At 41.5% G+C, this 19,615-nt stretch overlaps 1 protein-coding gene across 1 annotated transcript in view; it reads left to right on the top strand.

Moving 5' to 3' along the window:
- The window catches only part of LOC119417942 (nesprin-1), a 128,541-nt gene extending 109,513 nt beyond the window's left edge, over positions 1–19,028 (top strand). The window contains exons 75-87 of the mRNA XM_037685190.1: positions 2,634–2,824; positions 3,536–3,686; positions 5,760–5,942; positions 6,116–6,253; positions 6,445–6,636; positions 6,814–7,099; positions 10,799–10,929; positions 11,004–11,121; positions 13,144–13,322; positions 13,415–13,591; positions 15,801–15,929; positions 17,442–17,624; positions 18,708–19,028. Of these exons, the coding sequence (XP_037541118.1) occupies positions 2,634–2,824; positions 3,536–3,686; positions 5,760–5,942; positions 6,116–6,253; positions 6,445–6,636; positions 6,814–7,099; positions 10,799–10,929; positions 11,004–11,121; positions 13,144–13,322; positions 13,415–13,591; positions 15,801–15,929; positions 17,442–17,624; positions 18,708–18,947 (2,298 nt within the window). The 3' untranslated portion in view covers positions 18,948–19,028. The remainder of the gene's footprint in view (positions 1–2,633; positions 2,825–3,535; positions 3,687–5,759; positions 5,943–6,115; positions 6,254–6,444; positions 6,637–6,813; positions 7,100–10,798; positions 10,930–11,003; positions 11,122–13,143; positions 13,323–13,414; positions 13,592–15,800; positions 15,930–17,441; positions 17,625–18,707) is intronic.
- The last annotated feature ends 587 nt before the right edge of the window (positions 19,029–19,615 follow it).

Raw genomic sequence — 19,615 nt, 5'->3', positions numbered from 1 at the left:
TTGTCTCCTGATGTACTCTTTTAGATATTTGTCTCCTGATGTACTCTTAGATATTTGTCTCCTGATGTACTCTTTTAGATGGATGGATAGATACTTACCTACTTACTTATCTACTTAATTACCTACTTTTACCTACTTACTAACTTTCTTACTGACTTACTCTTACTTTCTTACATACTTACCTACTTGACTACCTACCTACCTACTTTTTACCTACTTACTTATCTAACTGCCTACTTCCTTACCTATATACTTACCTACTTAACTACTTATCTACTTAATTACCTAATTACCTACCTACTTATCTACTTACTTACTTTCTTACCTATTAACTTACTTACCTACCTACTTACCTGCTTAATTACCTACCTACTTATCTACTTGCCTACTTATCTATTTACTTATCTGCTTAATTACCTACTTATCTACTTACTTGCCTACTTACTTATATACTTACTTGCCTACTTACTAACCTTCTTACTGACTTTTACTTTCTTACCTACTTACCTACTTGACTACATACTACTACTTACTTACTTTTTACCTACTTACTTATCTAACAGCCTACTTCCTTACCTATCTACTTACCTACTTAACTACTTATCTACTTGCCTACTTACCTACTTACTTATCTACTTAATTACTTACTTACTTACCTGCTTATCTACTTATTTACTTACCTAGGTACTTATTTTCCTACTTACTTACTTACCTACTTATATACTTACTTACTCGCCTACTTACTTACCTACTTTTTTACCTACTCACTTACTTTCTTATCTTTTAACTTAATTACCTACCTAAGTACCTGCTTACTTAATTACCCACCTACTTACCTACTTACTCATCTACTTGCCAACATCCGTATCTACTTACCTACCTACTTATCTATTTGCCTACTTACCTATTTACTTATCTACTTAATTACCTACTTACTTACCTAACTACTTACTTACTTACCAACTTATTTACCTACCTAATTACCTACTTACTCATCTACTTACTTGCCTACTTACTTACCTACCGTATTTTTTGCCTTATACGTTGCAGTTTTGTGCATAATTTACATGCCCTGCGACTTATGGGCCGAAGCAACATATTTATGGATTATTTTTTCCCATATTTATAAACTAGTTTTTGGCTGAGACACTGTTTTCATTCATTCTGATAAAAATAAAAACTGAGCAGTACCACTTTCAGCCACTTGATGGCAGCAGAGTAGTAATAGGATATGGCATGCTGTTGTATCTTGTAATAGGTAAACGTGGCTATAATGACAAATTAAAAAAAAGTTTAATACAAAAACAACTGGACTTTATTTTATTTTATTTTTTCTTGAACTTTTTTTTAATTTACCATGTCCTGAATGACTGAGAATCTTCACCAGCTATTAATGACACAATCAGCCTCATAGTGTCCCCACCTTCTTTGTGCTCGCTGCTTGGAACCGTCAAACCCGCTGCATCGCCCCGCCGAAATGCAGCTAATGTGACCGTTAAAGTGCATTTATTCAGCAAACGTTAGACTGAGACACACCTTTGCTATAATCTCGAGCAAACAAATAATTGTTTTTAAGTGTTAATCTTGTTAAGTTCTTGTTAAAGTCCTCACGTGCACGCTCTCGCGGCCGCCATTTGGCAGCCAATCGATTTTTGGCACAACACCGGCCCACGTTTCCAGGTTGTCGTGATGTTACATAATAGATGTGACGTATACGAAGAAGTGACATATTTATGGATTTTTCCACTTTATTTGACAAATATGGACTGATGCAACTTATATGGCTGAACAATGTGTACGGTGGAAAATACGGTACTTTCTTACCTACTTTCTTAGTTACTTTATTTATTCTTTTAATAATTTAATAATTTATTTATTAATCCGGGGATTTGAGGCATCCAGTCTTCTGGCTTGTGTGTGTGTTCTTTAATCTTTTTTTGTTGTATGTCTCTCTTTTGTATTTATAGTCTCTTTTAGCATCCATGTTGTCCTTGGAGTCTCACATCCTTTTGTCCTTTTTTGAGGTTTTCTTATTCGTCCATTTTGTCTGCTTAGGCATTCTTTTTGTCTTCTCATCCTTCTTCTGTCCATCTTTCTGCTCCTTGTCTCTTTTTCTTTAAAGTTCAGATATTATTCAGCTCGCTTTCTTCTTCTTTAAGAAATGTCCGCTGCCATTAAGCACTCACTCTGCCTTTCAGAGAAAAATATTTTATTCCCATCCGTTGATTGTTTAATTTAACAGTAACACAAGGCGGCTGTGGCTGAGCGGTTAGACCAGTCATCCTCCAATAGGAGAGTCGGGGGTTCGATTCCACCAGCAGTCACATCCTGAAGTGTCCCTGTGCAAGACACTGAGCCTCTCATTGCCTCTGATGTGTGTCCCATCGGTGCATGAATGTGATAAAGCTCTGATTATTCTCTCTACAGATCTAGTAGAGTGCTGTATGAATGTGTAAATGACAGAACAGATTGTGTTGTAAAGAGCTTTGAGTGTCTTGATAAGATAGAAAGGAGATATACAAGTACAGTCCATTTACCATTTAATTTTAGAATGGGTGTTCCAGCTGTTGTCTCGCTGTAACCTCACTTTCTTTGGTTGATATCTGTTGAAACTGACGTCCGTTTCTGTCCAGGAGCTGCAGAGGGACATTGAGCAGCACACAGAAGGCGTCGCGTCGGCGCTCAGTCTGTGCGACGCTTTGCTGCGGGACGAAGATGCTGCAGGCGGTGCTGAGGCGGAGAGCGACTCGCTGCAGGATACCAGCCGCAGCCTGGACCAGAGATGGAGAACCGTCTGTGCCTTGGCTCTGGACAGACGGCTCAGGTAAGAACAGTTTTACCTCAGTGAGCTCTTTAATCTTTGCTTTCAGGAACTTACACTCTGGAGTCGAACGTTGATTCATGTCTGTGAATTTTAAAAAGAAGAGTTGAACAAACTAACTTATCCAAAAGTGCGCTGTGACGACAGGATAGCTGTGAAAAAATACTTCCACAGGATGCATTTAGATTATTTCAGGGTTGTTTTGTTTGTTTTTCCACCAAAAAGCAAAAGATGATCCAACTCCCCCCCCTCCCCCCCCTCCCCCACACACACACACAGTCTGTGTTTGGTGTCTCTCTCAGCAAATGTCTCCTGCACAGCTGGACGAACTTTAATGAAACTCTGAAAGTAACCCTTGAGTGGACATCTACAAGTGATACAATTTTAAAATCAGTTTCATTCAAGATGGCTGCCATAGTAATGATACCTTGGAAAACACAAAACTGCTGTTGTTCAGTCAGTTTTACAGCTGTGTGAAACAGCTGCAACTCCCTTTGTCCAGGATTAAATGACCTTAATCTGAAATTCTGGCATGAAGCGCTGCGGGTGATGTGCATCAGAAGGCTGAAGCTTTAATCTTTAGCTTCCTCCAACCGGTTATTTTATTTAGTTTTCGAGAGTTCTTATAAACAGGGTGCATCAATTTATTCTAATTTGTTGGATCTGTGTCTTCCCCATAAACATCTTTTGCTCGATGATCGATTGCTCCTGTAGGATCGAGGAGACGTGGACCCTCTGGTGTAAGTTCCTCAACGACTACTCCCACTTTGAAGATTGGCTCAAGATGGCGGAGAGGACGGCGGCCAACCCCGACTCTGCCGACGTCCTCTTCTCTGTCGCCAGGGAGGAGCTGAAGAAGTTCGAGGTCAGTTCATAAGTTGCCCGAAACCTTTTGGTGTTCCTTCTCAAAGATTAAAAACTTTTATTGTTCTTCATGAACTGTATCGACATGTTGTGAAAAGACTTTGTGCACAAGCTAACCAACGTAATAATATAAGGAATGCACAATCCTCGATGTATTTTAGATTAAACTAAAAACGTTGTATTTCCTGTGAAAATGCTTATTGCTGAAGAACTTGCTGAAAAGCAGCTGAAATTAACTAAAAGCATGCTGGAATGTAGCTGAAATGGAACAATACTAAATTAGCAGAATAAAGCAGAAAGAACACATATTTGCTGAATTGGGTTTAAATCAGCAGAAATGAGCTTTAATAAGCTGAAAATTGTCACAAAAAAAAAAATCTAAAGTAGCTGAAAACGCAGAAAGAAGGGAGTGGAAAAAGCTGAAATGAGCTAAAAAGGTGGAATTAGCTGAAAAAGCTAAAATTAGCATACAAACAGCTGAATAGTAGCTGAAATAGCAGAAATAAGCTGAAAGGAGCATAACATGCTAAAATTAGCATAAAGAAATTAATTGAACAGAAAGTAGTAGGTTACCACAAAAAAATTGAATTGATCAGAAAACAGCTGAATTTAGCTACAAAAAAATAGCTGAAAGGGTAGAAAAAGCTTAAATTGGCAGAAGAAAACGGAAAGAACACGAGTTTGCCTAATTAGACTGAAAGAAGCTGAAATCAGCACAAAAATAGGAAATTATCTGGAAAAAGTAGAAATTAGCCAAAAAAAAGCATCTGAAACGTACAGTAGCTAAAAAAAATAGCAGAAAGAAACTTTATTTCCCAGAGGCGAGTGGAGAGAGCACATTTTCGCTGAATAGGCTGAAAAAAGTTAAATTCAATTCAATTCAAAAATACTTTATTAATCCCAGAGGGAAATTAAGTGTTGTCGTAGCTCATCATCCTGTTTTCATTCAAGAGTTGTTAGATGCTGATAGCTGTGGGCAGGAAGGATCTCCTGCAGCTAATCTGAAGAATCTGGCCACAGGTACCAAACTGTCCACCCAGATCCAGCTTGCTGTCAGATCCGGTGGGCCTCTCTGTCCTCCTGAGAAGCAGGACAGCCCGAATGCCGGGCAGAATTCCTCCCTGAGTCATGGTCCCTCCTCCCAGCAGTCTGCCGAGCTCCTCATCGCCATGGACAGACAGCTGAAGGTGCCCGGGGATGTTTCCAGTCCTTCCAATGTCACGAGCCGAGTTTCCCACCAGCTCCAGAACTCAAGAACAGCTGCCAGGTTGACGGGAATTCGTCCATGGCGCCTCCTTTTCAACTCATTTCGGATTTGGGGCTTTAGTTAAGGGATTTGAGCTTTTGAGATGTTAACCAGCTGCTCCAGGTTGTTAAAAAACACCTTGTTGCCATGGTTACGCATCACAACAAACGCCCAAATGTAGAAAGGTTTCAGTGAAAATCCTTCCAGCTGCAAAACGTTTGATACCAAAGAAAATAATTTTCCGAAAAAAGCGTTTTACATCCAGAAAAAAAGAGGAATTAAAATTTTCAAAAGGGTGCATATAACATGAGTTAGCTGAAAGAAAAAAGCTAAAATGAACATTAAAACAGCTAAATAGTAGCTGAAATAGCAGAAAAAGCTGAAACTTGCATAAATAATCTGAACGGAGCATAACAAACTGAAATTAGCAGAAAGATGTTAGAAGAAGCACAGAAATGTTGCAGTTAGCAGAAAGAATCTGAAAGGAGCACAAAACAGCTGAAAGTAGCTGAGAAAAAGTTTAAATTTGCACAAGGAAGCTGAAAGAAGCTGAACCAGAACAAAATGTGAAAGGAGCAGTAAAAGGATCTAAAGATTTGAAGGATGTAAAATGAGCTCATTTCATTTTCTACGAGGAACAAAATAACAGAAAGAGCTAAATATTTTTAAAAAATCTAAAGTTGCATGAGCTGAACATTTTGATATTTGTTGAAATAGCACAAAATTGTGGAACGAGGAAGACGCTGAAAAACGTACAGAAGAAAAATGGATAGTGTGAACGCTTCATAAACATGCACACTATTATAGATTCTTCCTGGCTGTCTTCAGGGTTTCCAAAGGCAGGTTCAAGAGCGGCTGACTCAGTTGGAGCTCATCAACAACCAGTACCGCCGCCTGGCCCGGGAAAACCGCACCGACGGAGCCAGGCAGCTCAAAGCCGCGGTCAGTGAAGGCAACAGGCGCTGGGACGCCCTGCGCCGAAGAGTGGCCGCCATCCTGCGCAGGCTCAAGGTGTTTACGTTTTCATTAGCAGAGGAACTAATAATGTCGAGAACGTATGGTTTTTATACGGAGCGTTTATTCAAAACAGTTTGGGAGCTCAAAAATAAAAACTCCACTGAAGAATCGATTACTCATCTGCTCACTCCTCTTTTCCATTCGTCTTTTCATGGTTTCTCTCCCAGCATTTTACCGGCCAGAGAGAGGAGTTTGAGGGCACCAGAGAGAGCATGTTGGTGTGGCTGACTGAGCTGGACCTGCAGCTCACCAACGTGGAACATTTCTCCGAGAGCGACGTCCATCACAAGATTCAGCAGCTCAACGTGAGGCGTTTTCATGACCTCGTTCTCCTGAAACATCTGGTTTTATAATCCCACTCAGAACATTGTTTCGGGGCGATATCTCTTCCAGTTTTTTAACAGAAACCTTGTAGAAACGCTCTAAGCAGGCATGTGTTGTCCGTGTGGGTTTCCTGACTCGGTCCCTGTTCCTCCATCCATCCATCACCCTGCAGAGTTTCCAGAAGGAGATCGCTCTGAACACCGAGCGCATTGACGGGCTGATCGTGTTTGGAGAGGCTCTGATCCAGAAGAGTTCACCGCAGGACGCGGCGCTGATAGAGGATGAGCTGGAAGAGCTGCACTTGTACTGTCAGGAGGTTTTCAGCAGGCTGGTCCGCTTCCACCAGCGCCTCAGCCAGCCCCCAGTGAGCCCGACCACACACTTGTTTTTAGATCGTTAGGCATAATTCTTCTGCTTCTAATACAGTTTAAAACCGAGTCAGAACCTTTAGCCTCAGATTAAACGCCCTGAAATAAAAGAAGGAACAATAAATAAACTGACTCTGAGCTGCTGCATAAAGTTTTGTTGGTTTTTGCTCCAGATGGTCAAAAAGGAGTCAGAACTCTCAGATCTCACCTTCTCCCTTGAGCCAAGCTTGGAGCTGATTGGCCGGCCGTGGTTGGGGAGGAGCCTGGGAAGCCTCCCGGCCACGCCCACTCACCTGCTGACCTCTCCTCTGGAGCGTTCTGGACGGGAGTCTCCGGTGAGCGTGGACTCCCTCCCTCTGGAGTGGGACCACACAGGAGACGTCGGAGGGTCGTCATCACATGAGGATGAGGAGGAGGAAGAAGACGAGGAGGGCGGAGCTTATTTCAGTGCTCTGTCAGGTACGTTTGAATTGTCTTTTTTTTAATTAAAGATCTAAGTTCTTACATCTAGCAGATCTTTACTTTTCCTCATTTTTGCTGTAAGCCAAGACTAAATGCAGCTAGAGAAATTGTATTTCTTCCAAAAATTCACTGTAAATGCTTATTGCTGAAGAACAGCTGAAAAACTGCTGAAATTAGCTGAAATGGAAGAACAAGTCTAAGTTAGCAGAAGAAAGCAGAAAGAACACATATTTGCTAAATTTGGTTTAAATAAACAAAAATGAGCGCAAAAAAATTGAAAATTAGCTGAAAACTGAAATTGGCAAAAAAATAGCTGAAAAGGCTGAATGAGGCTTAAATTGCCAGAACTACGTGGAAAGAGCATAATTATGACCATTTAGACTGAAAGAAGCAGAAATGTGCACAAAAAGGGGAAATTATCTGAAAAAAGCAGAAATTTGCAACAACAAAAAACAGCTGAATTGTAGCTAAAAAGCAGAAAGAAGCTTAAATTATCAGAAGGAAATGGAGAGAGCTAATTTTAGTTGAATTAGGTCAAAAATACTTTAAATGAGTGCAAAAAATATAGAATTAGTTGAAAAAGCTAAAATTAGCATAAAAACAGCTAAATAGTAGCTGAAATAGCTGAAACTCGCAGAACAAGCTGAAATTAGCAAAAAGGAGTTAGAAGAGGCACAAACATGTTGTAGTTAGCAGAATAAAGATGAAAGGAGCACAAAACAGTAAAAAAAAAAAAAACTGCTGAAAGTAGCTGAATTATTGTTTTTTTTCCAAAATTGCCTGATTGTCCTGAACGAGCTGAACGTTTTGATTTCTGATTTGTTGAAATGGCACAAAACTTGTGGAACGAGAAAGATGCTGAAAAACGTACAGAATAGATAAAGTAGTCAGAAGAATAATATAAACAGGATCACAATAGTGTGAATAATGTCAAAAAAACAATTTCAGTCCTAAAAAAATGACAATACTTCAACTTTTAAACCTTAAAAAAATACTTTGATCTCACTCCCGAGTCTTTACAGTTTTTTTTTTTTTTTTTTTTTAATGGTTATTGGAAAAACTTCTGACTTTCAAGTGCTTTCGAAGAAATTGGAACAAAATGCTCGGGAAGACGTGGGCACCGACCCGTTTTCTCATGAAAACGGAGCTGAGTGAAGGAACGCCGCGAAGCCTCGGATGCTTTATGAGCCGCCTCGTTGGCTCGGGTCGAAAACATCTCCACCTTCTGCACAGTAAATCCACTCCCGCCCCGCTCCTCTGAGGGGACACGCTGCCAGGAAAGATTCTCCAGTAGTCCATGAATCACGAGCGTCTGCACTGGTGGACTGCAAAGCTCTCCGTTCCTCTGCATACGACCCTCAAAGACCTTTAAGACTTCAAGAGGAACGAGTATTGACCAAGACGATCCGGTGATGTTTTATGATCGGTAAAAGAAAGCGTCTGGATTAACGGTTCATAAAAAAACGTGGACTTTGGAGCGAATATTTAAAATAAATAATAATTTAGTATAATAAGCTCGTTTAAAGCCCATTCATTTGTTTTTTAGAGGTTTATCATCAAGGAGTTCAGGTGAAAAATTTATAAAACCACTTCCTGATCTTGTGCGAAACGACCAAACCAGGACTTGAAACAGATGATTGTGCGGATGAAATCAAAAATCAGATGATTTTTTTTTTTTTTTAAACGAGTCGTTTTATTTAGAGAGAAGCTTTGTGTTTAAACGTGTAAACTTTAGGGCATCAGGGGAAAGACGGTCTAAAGTTTACGTTGCGTATCGTGGTTTGGACCCGTTTCACACCATCTGAACTGGAGCAGCTCGCGATGGATGATGGGAAGTTTTCCAGCAGCAGCAAAGCAACGTTAAAACCAACAAGCCGTTCGACCATAAAAACCACGGAAAAAATAACTTTTAAAATGTTTTGTTTTCAGACTGGAGTCCAACTAAAATGTTGAGGACGGCCCTGAAGCGATCAGCTGAAGACGACTCCATCATCCTGGAGCTCAAGCTTTTTTTCTTCTTCTTCTAATTTATTTTGTTCAGCGTCAATAAAACTGAAACAAACTATTTTCTGATCATGTAACGTTAGTGGGACAAAGACGAGGTATTTTTTTAGAAAATGGCTCACTGAGTGAATACAGTAGACCCTCGATTATCGGGGGGGTTACGTTCCACACACCACCGCGATAAGTGGAAAACAGCGAAGTAGGAACTCTATTTATTTTAGTATTTATATTTTAAGGCTTTATAAACACTTTCCGCACTCTTGCAATGTTCTGAACTCTTTAACCTACGTCATTTGAGCAACATGCGTGTATGTCCTGTGCAGTTCTGTAAAGATTTTACTCGCCAGCTCTGCAGACCAGCAGCAGCTCGTGGTTCTGCTCCGGCTCTGCTCCAGTTTTGTGCAGCCATTGAGCGCCAAAGAGCATTTTGGTGGTGGGGGGGTCCTTCAGGTGGCCGGCGCGGGACCGGTGGTCCAATAAAAAGTTCCGGTGTGCTCCAGAGAGTATAGCTGGACCTTCGGTGGTGCCTCCCCCACTCGGAAGTCCTCATGGGCCAGCTACCAACTCTCGGATTCGCCGATGGGTCTGGAGGTCTGGTTCTGGTCTGGTTCTCGGTGGGTTCTGTGCGTCTCTCTCCGCTGGATGCCGAAGTCACTGTATAGTAATAAGCAACGGACTTTTTCCCGATCAGATCAGAACTTTCCCTCAGCGTCCAACAATGGTCAGCCAGGTCATCGGGACGGTTTCTTTTTTTTTTTTTTTTTTTTTTTGAGACGTTTCGCCCTCCATCCGAAGAGCTTCATCAGACGGCCCCCAGAAACCATCTTATCACCAGCAAACTGGTTGGTCCACTATAGGAGTGTGCTGCTCAGTGGAGAAAACGGTATGTTTGAGACTCCCCAGACTGATGAAGTCCTTCGGATGGAGGGTGAAACGTCTCAACAAAATAAAGAAACCATCCAGATGACCTGACTGAACATTGTTGGATTTTTTTACCTGGATTATTGAGCATGAACTTTGATTTCTCTCTACGTATTGCAGCAGAAGGAAATGGGGCTTCTAGGTGAGGCACTGTTGGCTTCTGGGAAATGTAGTCCTTATGAACGAGGATACAGTGTAGGCTTATTGAGAGAAAACTACAAAATGGCGGTGCCTGTCTGAAGTATTTTATTTTTTCGTTAACTTTTTACTGTACAGTATCGCGTGAGTAACATTAAAGTTGAGAATCGTGTGTTGTGTACAATTTTTTTTACCTCGTGTTCAATTTTACTTTGAAAAACGGCGAAAGTCGAACCGCGAAGTATCGAGGGACTACTGTAGTTCTTTTTGACTGGCGTTATAGTGTAGGCTTATTGAAAGAAAACTACAAAATGGCGGCGCCCGTCCAAAGTGTTTTTTTTTTTTTTTCCATTACTTTTTATCTCGTACCGTCTCGATCACGTGAGTAAAATTAAAAGTTGACAATCGTTGAAAAACCGCGAAAGAGCGAGTCCTCGAAAGTCAAAATGCGAAGAAGCGAGGGACCGCTGTACTTTCTTATGTTGTGAGACAAAGTCAAAGTATTTTTTTATAAAATGGTTCATTGAGTGAATACAAACTTTTGAATATTTTGTTTTGGTTCTTTTATCCGTTTGAATCGACATGTTCCTCCTTCATCTAAACCTTCTTCTGTGGCCGCATCATGTGTCTCAGCTTCAAGCAGGTCTCTGTCTCTTCATGACGGTCCAGGGTGGAGGTCAGCAGAGGCTCAGCTGGACACGGAGGACACGGCGGACGCTGAGACCACGCCCACCCTCACCAGCACTCCTTTACAGCCCGATTACGTACGTCTCAAAGCCTGACGCCGTGCAGCTGCTGCTCCAGATGTTGGCTCTGAACGTGTTCTTGTTGTTTCCAGCTGAGTCTCGCGTCTGAGGTCAGCGGCACCATCGAGGACGTAAAGGGAGTCGCGCTGGTCCTGGATGGCGAGGAGCAGCGGGAGGAGTTTGGTCTGAACACCTCGGACAGTCCGTCGGGTATGATCACAAGGAGGCGTTTTGAGTTTAGGAAAAGTTTTGCTGAAATTAGAACTATATTCAAACTAAAGGAATTTAATTTTCTGCAAGAAAAAAATGAATGTTTAATGACTGTTGAAGGTAATAGACAATAAACTGTTGAAACTAAAACAAGAAGCTAAAATCAGTTGAACTGTAGATTTAAAAAAAAAAAGCTTAACTTTGGCTAAAACCTAATACTAAAACAGTAGCTACAATCTAAGACAGACAAAACTGTAGCTAAAAGTTAAAATAGAGAAAACCATTGTTAAAAGCTAAAACTTAGCCTGAAAAGCTACAATTGGCACAAATGTAGCTAAAAGCTCAAGGACCGAAATAGTAGCTGAAAGCTATAAAACGGTAGCTAAAAGGAAAAAATAGCTAATCTGTAGGTCTGTACCTCTGAAGATGCTACAGATTTGTCTCGTTTTCTCATGGTGAACATTTTGGTCACTAAAGGTAAGTAACCCAGAAAGTATAAAAAAAATACAAATATCAAAAGTCACTATCCCAGATCGAGTTTTGATAACTGAGTGGTTAAAATAGCACAAAGGAAATGGTAAATGGACTGTACTTATACAGCACGTTACTATCTTATCAAAGTACTCGAAGCTCTTTACAACAATCTGCCTCATTTACTCATTAGAGCTTTGTCACATTCAGGCACCGATGGGACACACATCAGAGGCAACGAGGGGTTCAGTGTCTTGCTCAGGGACACTTCGGCATGTAGACTGCTGGTGGAATCGAACCCCCAACTCTTGCGTTGGAGGACGACTGCTCTAACCACTCAGCCACAGCCGCCCCCGTAGTTTGACTGAAAAACCTGTTTGTAAGACCTAAACCAGAAACACGAGTCGGTTCACGGATGAAAAAAGACTAAATCTAAACTCATTCTGACACAAACTTGTTTTGGAGTCATTTGAAGGAATCGGGCTAAATCCTGCAGAACGCCGTACACGGACCCACTAATCTTATCGTGTGAATGTTTATGATTCTACTGTGATCCGTTTTTTCTCGTCCCGCAGTCTTCAAGCTATTCCAACACATCAGCTCTTTCAGGACAATCCTGCCATGACTTTAGCTTTTTGAAATATTTAGCCTTTTCTGCCATTTTTTTCAAAAAGAAAATGAATTGAGCTCTTTTTTTATCCTTCATAGCTACTGTTTAGCTGTTTGTTGCAAATAGCAGACGTGTTCTTTCTGCTTTCTTCTGCTAATTTAAGCTAGTTCTAACTTTGCTGATACTTTTTTTTCTCGTGGTAATTTCTGCTAATTTCAGCCCGTCTTTATTCTAATTTTAGCTTATGCTCCTTTCAGCTTATTTCTGCTAGTTTCAGCTTTTTCCAATATTTCAGGTACTATTTAGCCATTTTTATGTTTACCCGTAATTTAGCTTTTTCAGCTAATTCCACATTTTTGGAGCTCATTTCAACTCCATCTATTTTCTTCTGGTAGTTTAAGCTTCTTTCCAACGTTTCAGTTACTTTCAGCTATTTTTTTTTTCTAATTTCTGCTTATTTAAAGCTAATTAAGCAAATACTGTATGTGTTCTTTCTGCTTCCTTTTGATATTTTAGGCTTGTTCTTCCATTTCAGCATGTTTTAGCTAATTTCAGCTGTTTTTCAGCAAGTTCTTCTGCAATAAGCATTCACACTGTCTTTTTGCAGGAAATACAATTTCTCTATTTACATTTATTTTTAAAATGATCCATGTGAAAATCAAGATGCTCAGTTAAAATGTTTTAATCAGTAATCACAAGAGTACACAAAGTATACAATACTATAACCAACAAAAGGTATAAAACACATAAAATGTGAATTTTATTTTATTCCAAATATTTACAGTTATATCTGTAATGAACTTGTCTACCATCGTCTTTTTGTTTTTTACTGTACATTAAAACAGTTCTGTGCAGACTACACGCAGTACTAATATCCATGTATTAATATTTACTGTAGTTTACTGTTCTTGGGTCTAATCAGAGGATGTTTGTGCTCTCAGGTGTGATCGAACGCCAGGAGCCGCTTCAGGCTCAGTCCAGGTGCAGCCAGTCTCAGGAGCCTGATCTGGATGACATCACTTCCTGGTTAGAGAACACGATCCCTGAGCTGGACCGCCTCCTGCGGTCCGACCCAGCGGTCAGTATAAAGGACATGGAAGCTAAAGCCAAAGAACTGAAGGTATCATTTATGTCAAAATGTTGGAGTGGATCTTTATTTTTATTCTTAGTAGTTTTCAACCTTTTATGAGTTTTGTTTGTTTGTTTCCTCAGGAGAAGGAGAGAGTGTTCTCCCACTACAAGTCCATAATGCAGATGATCAACCTGAAGACCAAGGATGCTCCAGAACATCAGGAGAAACAGGCGAGAGTGAACAGAAACTGGAGCAAAGCTTGTGCCAGACTCCAGCAGTGGGACAGCAGCCTGAGGAAGGCGCTGATCCGCTGCCAGGTGAGACGAAGCCCCAAAGATTCACGTCGGACGGAAACAAACAAGTGAAACAACATTTAGCTCCGACTTGTTGTGCACCATAAAGCTGTTCTCTGCATTGATCCAAACCTGGAAAATACTAAAAATAGAGGGAGGAGCTGAAAGAATAAATAAAAGTTGCTCTTTGTGCACACATGCAAAGCTGAACCAACAACAGTGCTGACTTTGAAACTGTTTACTTTTAAGAAGCTGCGAGGTTTTACTTCTGCTGATAGGAACCAGTTCCCAGTGGTCCAAAGCGTCGTTATGTTTATTTGTCGTATTCAGGTTAACAAAGGGTCGACAATGCAATGAAATGTTCAGGATGAGAAGAACTGATGTGACTCGCTCAAAACAACAACAAAAGAACTAGTAAAGCATGCAAAAAGGGTACAAAATAAAGTACAGTAGTCCCTCGTTTATCGCAGGGGATCCGCACCCTGAAGCCCCGCGGTAAGTGAAAAACTGCAACGTAGGGATAGTAGTACAAGTAGTAGTTTATTTTAGTGTGTATATATGTGTATATTTATATATATAAAGGTGTTTTAAACCCGTCCCACACTTACAATATTTTAACAATGTTTCTAAACTCTAAAGCTCTAAAAGAGCACAGAATGTCATGATTTCCGTCTCTGCCACCTGCAAGCGCTCTTGGCCACGCCCACTTCTCCGCTCTGCACGGTGAGTAGTTGATCAGCTGCAGCAGGCTGCTTTTTCTGCAGTTCTGGGCTGCACAAATGTGCAGCAGGTGCTAAATACTTTTAAATAAAAATTTCATGCCGATCGTGCGGCTCATCCATCGTGTGTCATGTCCAACCTTATTTTGAAAAACAGCGATGGAGCGAGTCCACGATAAATGAACCGCAAAGTAACGAGGGACTACTGTACCCAAAAGTGAAAAATATAATGTTTACAAGGTCCAAAAGAAACATGGTAAACACCAACATGGTAGAATATAACGGTGCAAGTAGGATGAATTTGTATGAATAAGTATTTCAAGATAGTAATATTAGCTTAAATGCACATGTGTATTGCACATTAACAAACTACACAGGTTGTGTGATAGATTACTGCACAGGTAGTAACACAGATGAATTATGGTGGTACGGTAGTGACATACATGATACAGCCACATAAACATAATTAGGTGTCACTGATATGACTTGGTGCAAAGTTATTATTAATTGTTCAATATTATTATCAAGAGTTCAGTAATCTGACAGCTTGTGGATAATAACTGTCTAAGTCTTTGCGGGCACGACTGCAGACATCATCTGTCTGAGGGTAGTAGACGGAAGAGTTGTTGTGCTGGGTGGGTGTGGTCCTTAATGATGCTGCGTGCTTTACGCAGACATCGGCTGTGGTAGAAGTCCTGGACGGTGTGGAGACTGCGACCAGTGCTGTTTGCACCACCCTCCTGTCAGCACATTACAGCGCTGCGGTTTAGTTTTTATTGCTGCGAAGCCTCTTCCGTCGTGGAATCAAGAGCTTGTTTCTACTTTTATTCTAAAACATCTTTATAGACCGTGCTCCATGCTGGAGTGTAACTGCACTCAACTTCAGTTTCCTTACTTTGTCTCCCAGCTGCAGTGATGAGTCATTTTATATTTAACTTCTGAGTTAGTTTTGCACTAAATTAAAACTACAAAAATATATTTTTGACTCCAGAGACCATAATCCAGTTTTCCTTCTTCACCTCAGTTTATCTAAAGATTTTTTTATTTTTTTTTTTACACCCAAAAGGAACTGTGTTCGGCTCTCAGAAGTTTTTGTCCTCCGTTGTGGAGCTAAAAGAAGGAATTAAAAAATGCTTCTGTTCGCAGTGCACGAGTTCACGTTGTGAGCATGAGATGTGCTATAAATGATTAAAGGTTTCCACAGTTTGATGCACCTCTGCACTGATTAGCGTTATATTTTTTTTAAAACATCCTAATCTTGTTATTGACGCGCTGCCAGGTTCAGAAATCCGTTCCGCACCACGTTTTACTACCATTCCACAACGTTCGTCTCTTCCTGCCAAATCTTTTTGGAAACGCGCAGCTGTTGTAAAAACTCTAAATGAGCCCCATAAACAATAAAGCGTTTGATATGTAGTCCTCGTACCACCGTTCAACTGACGGTTGGCTTTAAAGACGTCGAAACCTCGAGCCTCGCTGTGAGAAACCACCTTTAACCGTTGTTTCTCCTTCAGGAGTTTCATGGAAGCCTCCACTCTCTGCTGCTGTGGTTGGCTCGCACAGAGAGCAGATGTTGCTCCGTGGACGTTAACCGCCCGGAGACGAGCGTCGGAGCGCTGCGGCGACACAACAACACGCTGACGGTAAGCTCCCGTTAGCGCCGCTGCTTCTTTGGTTTGGACTGTGAGGTGGTGTTAGAAGGTCAGGTGAGACCATTACCGTTTCTGCACTCGCTCAATGCGGACACATTTTCCTCTCCCTCTCCTGTTCTCCTCTTCCTCCTGCTGTTTTCCTCTCCGTCTGTGTCTCGGAGCTCCTGGTACACATCTTCCAGATGAAAAATACTATTATGGATCTGGTCAGCTGGACTTCCAACTCAATCGACAAAATCTTTTCAACAAAGTGACAGGGTCCTGGAGAGACCTCGCGTCACGCTGCAGGATACGTCATGGACCCGTGGGGAGTTAGGGAACTGATGTCTTTCAGTTCTGTCTCAGGAGACGCCGAAGACGTTTATATCATTGGATTCATGATGGCAGGGTTCCTGCTTTTTGGCATCGGTGGGTTTCTGTTATCTGCTTTTGAGGAAGGGATCGGCAGCAGTTTCAGCCATGACAAAACTGCCGAGTCTATGTGAAAGTTTGGTTCGTGCTTCGAGTACTCAAAATCAGCTGATTTATGAGCTAAACCATAAGATGGAAGCGATTTGTGAGAAGCGCAGGCCACCTGCAGCTTCTAGGACTCGCCAGCATGTTGGAGTCGACCTTGAAGGAGGCTCATAGCACGGACCAGTGGAATGCTCATAAATCTGGACATTTTGGATCTGGAAAGTTCCAGCAGGACTCAAGGCTGACAAGAAAAAACCGTCTGCCTGAAGAAAATCAACAATTGTAGCTTATCTGAATTAGGAATGTGCGATATGGCATAAAATTCATATCACGATATGTATTGTGAAGGGTGGCCATAACGATATATATCGCAATATGTTTTTGGTATAAAACTTAATAGGAATTTTAAAAAAGCATAGGATGTCCTTTTGCCATCGTATATTTTGAATTTTAAAAAAAATTCCACTACTAGGTCCAGAGAATTTTTAAATAATAAACAAATTAAGTATTAGGCTTCTTTCTTGTAGTGCAAAAGATATCAAATGTAGTTTTAGCCACATGTTTTAAACAAAAGAATGTTGTTAACTCTTAACAGTTTCCAGTCTTTAAGAAATGAACAGCATTTTACACTGAAACACTTCACCCTCCAACCCTCTAGTGGGCGACTCCTTCTGCTTTAATGGAGCTGATTTATCAGAACTGGACCGGCTGACCAACATCTTATCAGGACTATGGTCAATCTGGAAGTGCTTCGTGGACAAATCTCACCGCCTTGACGTCACATGTATATGAAATGATTGATGGTAGTTTTTATGTCTTAAATCGTGTCCTGATAGGACAAGATGTGAAGAGATCTTTTTTGTAACACCACTATCCATCCTCGTGGCCTTTTAACTTTTTCTATCTAAAAAGTTTTCTGATAAAGAATAAGAGACTGTGCTCCTGTTGCAACGTGCACTCCGCCCATCTTTCGGACGACTGTACGAACATAATCTCACTGTATCTCGGTACAATGATCATCAAACTGATTGTGATGGTGTGGTGCAGGAGCTGCAGGTGGAGCTGCGGGGCAGGCAGACCCAGCAGGCCTCCCTTCAGGCTCTGTGGTCTCTGCTCCGGCCTGACGACGATGCCGAGGACGCCCAGGAGAAGCTCCAGGTGACGGGCAACAAGCTGAAGCAGCTCGTGAAGCTGGTGGAGCAGAACCTTCGCACCCTGCAGCAGCGGCTGGTAAAATGTCCAGAACCTTATCTCTGCTTAACGGGGAAAATCAAATCAAAGTGTCGTAAAGTTAATTATTCGTCTTTAATTCAGGATTCGGAGTCTGCAGCAGCCGTCCGTGGTTCAGACACGCCGCAGAAGGTCGCACGTTTACGCAAAGGATCCTCCACTCAGAGGTACGCAGAGCAGCAGCATCTCCCACTGTCCAAGGTCCTCGTTTGAACCGTTAGCAAAATATCTCTTGACCCAGAGATGAATGTGATCAGAACTCTTAAAGTGATCAGTAAATGTAGATCTACAACACAAACATCGACCTTCTGGGGTCTAGATATGTTCACGTCTACTTCCTGTTTGCTGAAATGGGCTCGGTCTAAACCGTGTTCATCTCTGCGCGTCTCAGCTGCTCTGCTCTCATTCTGACACTGCACGTTGAGGACGTTCTGCTATCACGACACAAAATACCAATAAAACCAGTTTGTAAATACATTTTCATGTAAAATTCAACATAAAGGACCCAAAGACTCCAGTTGAAACCAGCCTTGAATGTGGCCTGATTTTTGGACAGCTCAGTGGATTAGTGGTTTGCACTGTTGCCTCACAGCAGGGGGAGTGGTGGCGCAGAGGTTAGAGAAGGTGGGCCATAAGGTCGCTGGTTCAATTCCCCATACTAACATCAAAATGTGGGTGGTATAGGTGAAGCACCCTCACCTGCCTCGTTTGCCCAGGGTTCTTTCTGCGTGGAGTTTGAATGTTTTGTTTGTTTGTTTTCCCGGTTGCTCCAGTTTCCTCCTACAGTACACAACATGTTAGTCTGCCTTCAGGCCTACCCTGCAAGAGATCTGTGATCTCAGTGGGGTTTGCCTGATTAAATAAAGGTTAGTTATAATACTTTGACACATGCACATCCGTAACTCTGAAAAGGTTTAGGCACTAAACAAATGTCTAAAACTCAACTTACAGATTTAAGCTTGTTGTGATAGTAGCCGAGAGTCAGGCGCCGACGCTTCATCGTTTAATTCAGCGTTTGTCTAAAACGGCTGATCGCCGAGTCTTTCGCCTGCTAATGATGTCATCGGCTCTGTGGTTGTGGAGCTCGTGTTTTACTACAACTGCACGTTTTCTGTGTCCTGCAGAGAAGACGGAGAGTCCTCCCCACCTCGCTCCTTCTTGTGCCGCCTCCTGCGTGCCGCCGTCCTCCTGCTGCTGCTCCTCCTGCTCCTCCCCTGCCTGATCCCCCTGTCGGACCGCGGCCCCGGCTGCACCGTGACCAACAACTTCGCACGGTCCTTCTACCCCATGCTGCACTACACAAACGGCCCCCCGCCCACATGAGCCGTTGGAAAACACGAACCGTGCAACTTCATGTTGGAAAATTATCTACAACTTTTATTTATGATCAAATTGTAAAGATCTGACATTGAGGGGGGCGGGGACTAATTTTTAGCTTGAAATAATGAAACAGTTTTATAACTATTTAAATGTTTGTTTTTTAATTTTAAGACAATATACAGATTTCATGCTGGCTTCTTCTTAAGGCCTCAAAATGTAATTTATTTAAGTCAGAGGACGTTGCAAAGTTTAGACAAAAAAAAAAAAAACATTTGTAGAAACTACACTGGTATTTTATCACCTTAATGGTTTTGAAAGTGCTGCAGAACCGTGCCAGCACCAAACGGACACTCGTGTCTACATCAGAGGCAGATGAAGATTTAGTGTCTTCAACATCAAACCTTCAACATCTGCGCTGCAGCAGCTCAGACCTTCAGGGTAAAAATGAAAAACTGATCATGAACTCTCCTGATGCTGATCAATAATCCAGGTAGATAAATCTAACAAGGTTGAGTCAGGTCCTCTGGACGGATTCTTCTTTGGTGAAACATTTCATCTTTTATCCAAAAGACTTCTTGAGACTTAACTCATTTATCCTAAAGACTTTCAGTCTGAAGAAGTCTTTTTATCAAAGAGACTTCTTGAGACTGAACAAGTCTTTTTATCAAAGA

The sequence above is a fragment of the Nematolebias whitei genome, chromosome 12, assembly GCF_014905685.2.
Source record: "Nematolebias whitei isolate Nwh7 chromosome 12, NemWhi1, whole genome shotgun sequence".
NCBI lineage: Eukaryota > Metazoa > Chordata > Actinopteri > Cyprinodontiformes > Rivulidae > Nematolebias > Nematolebias whitei.
The sequence above is the reverse complement of the archived record's forward strand: the minus strand, read 5'-3'. Positions and strand labels throughout refer to the sequence as shown.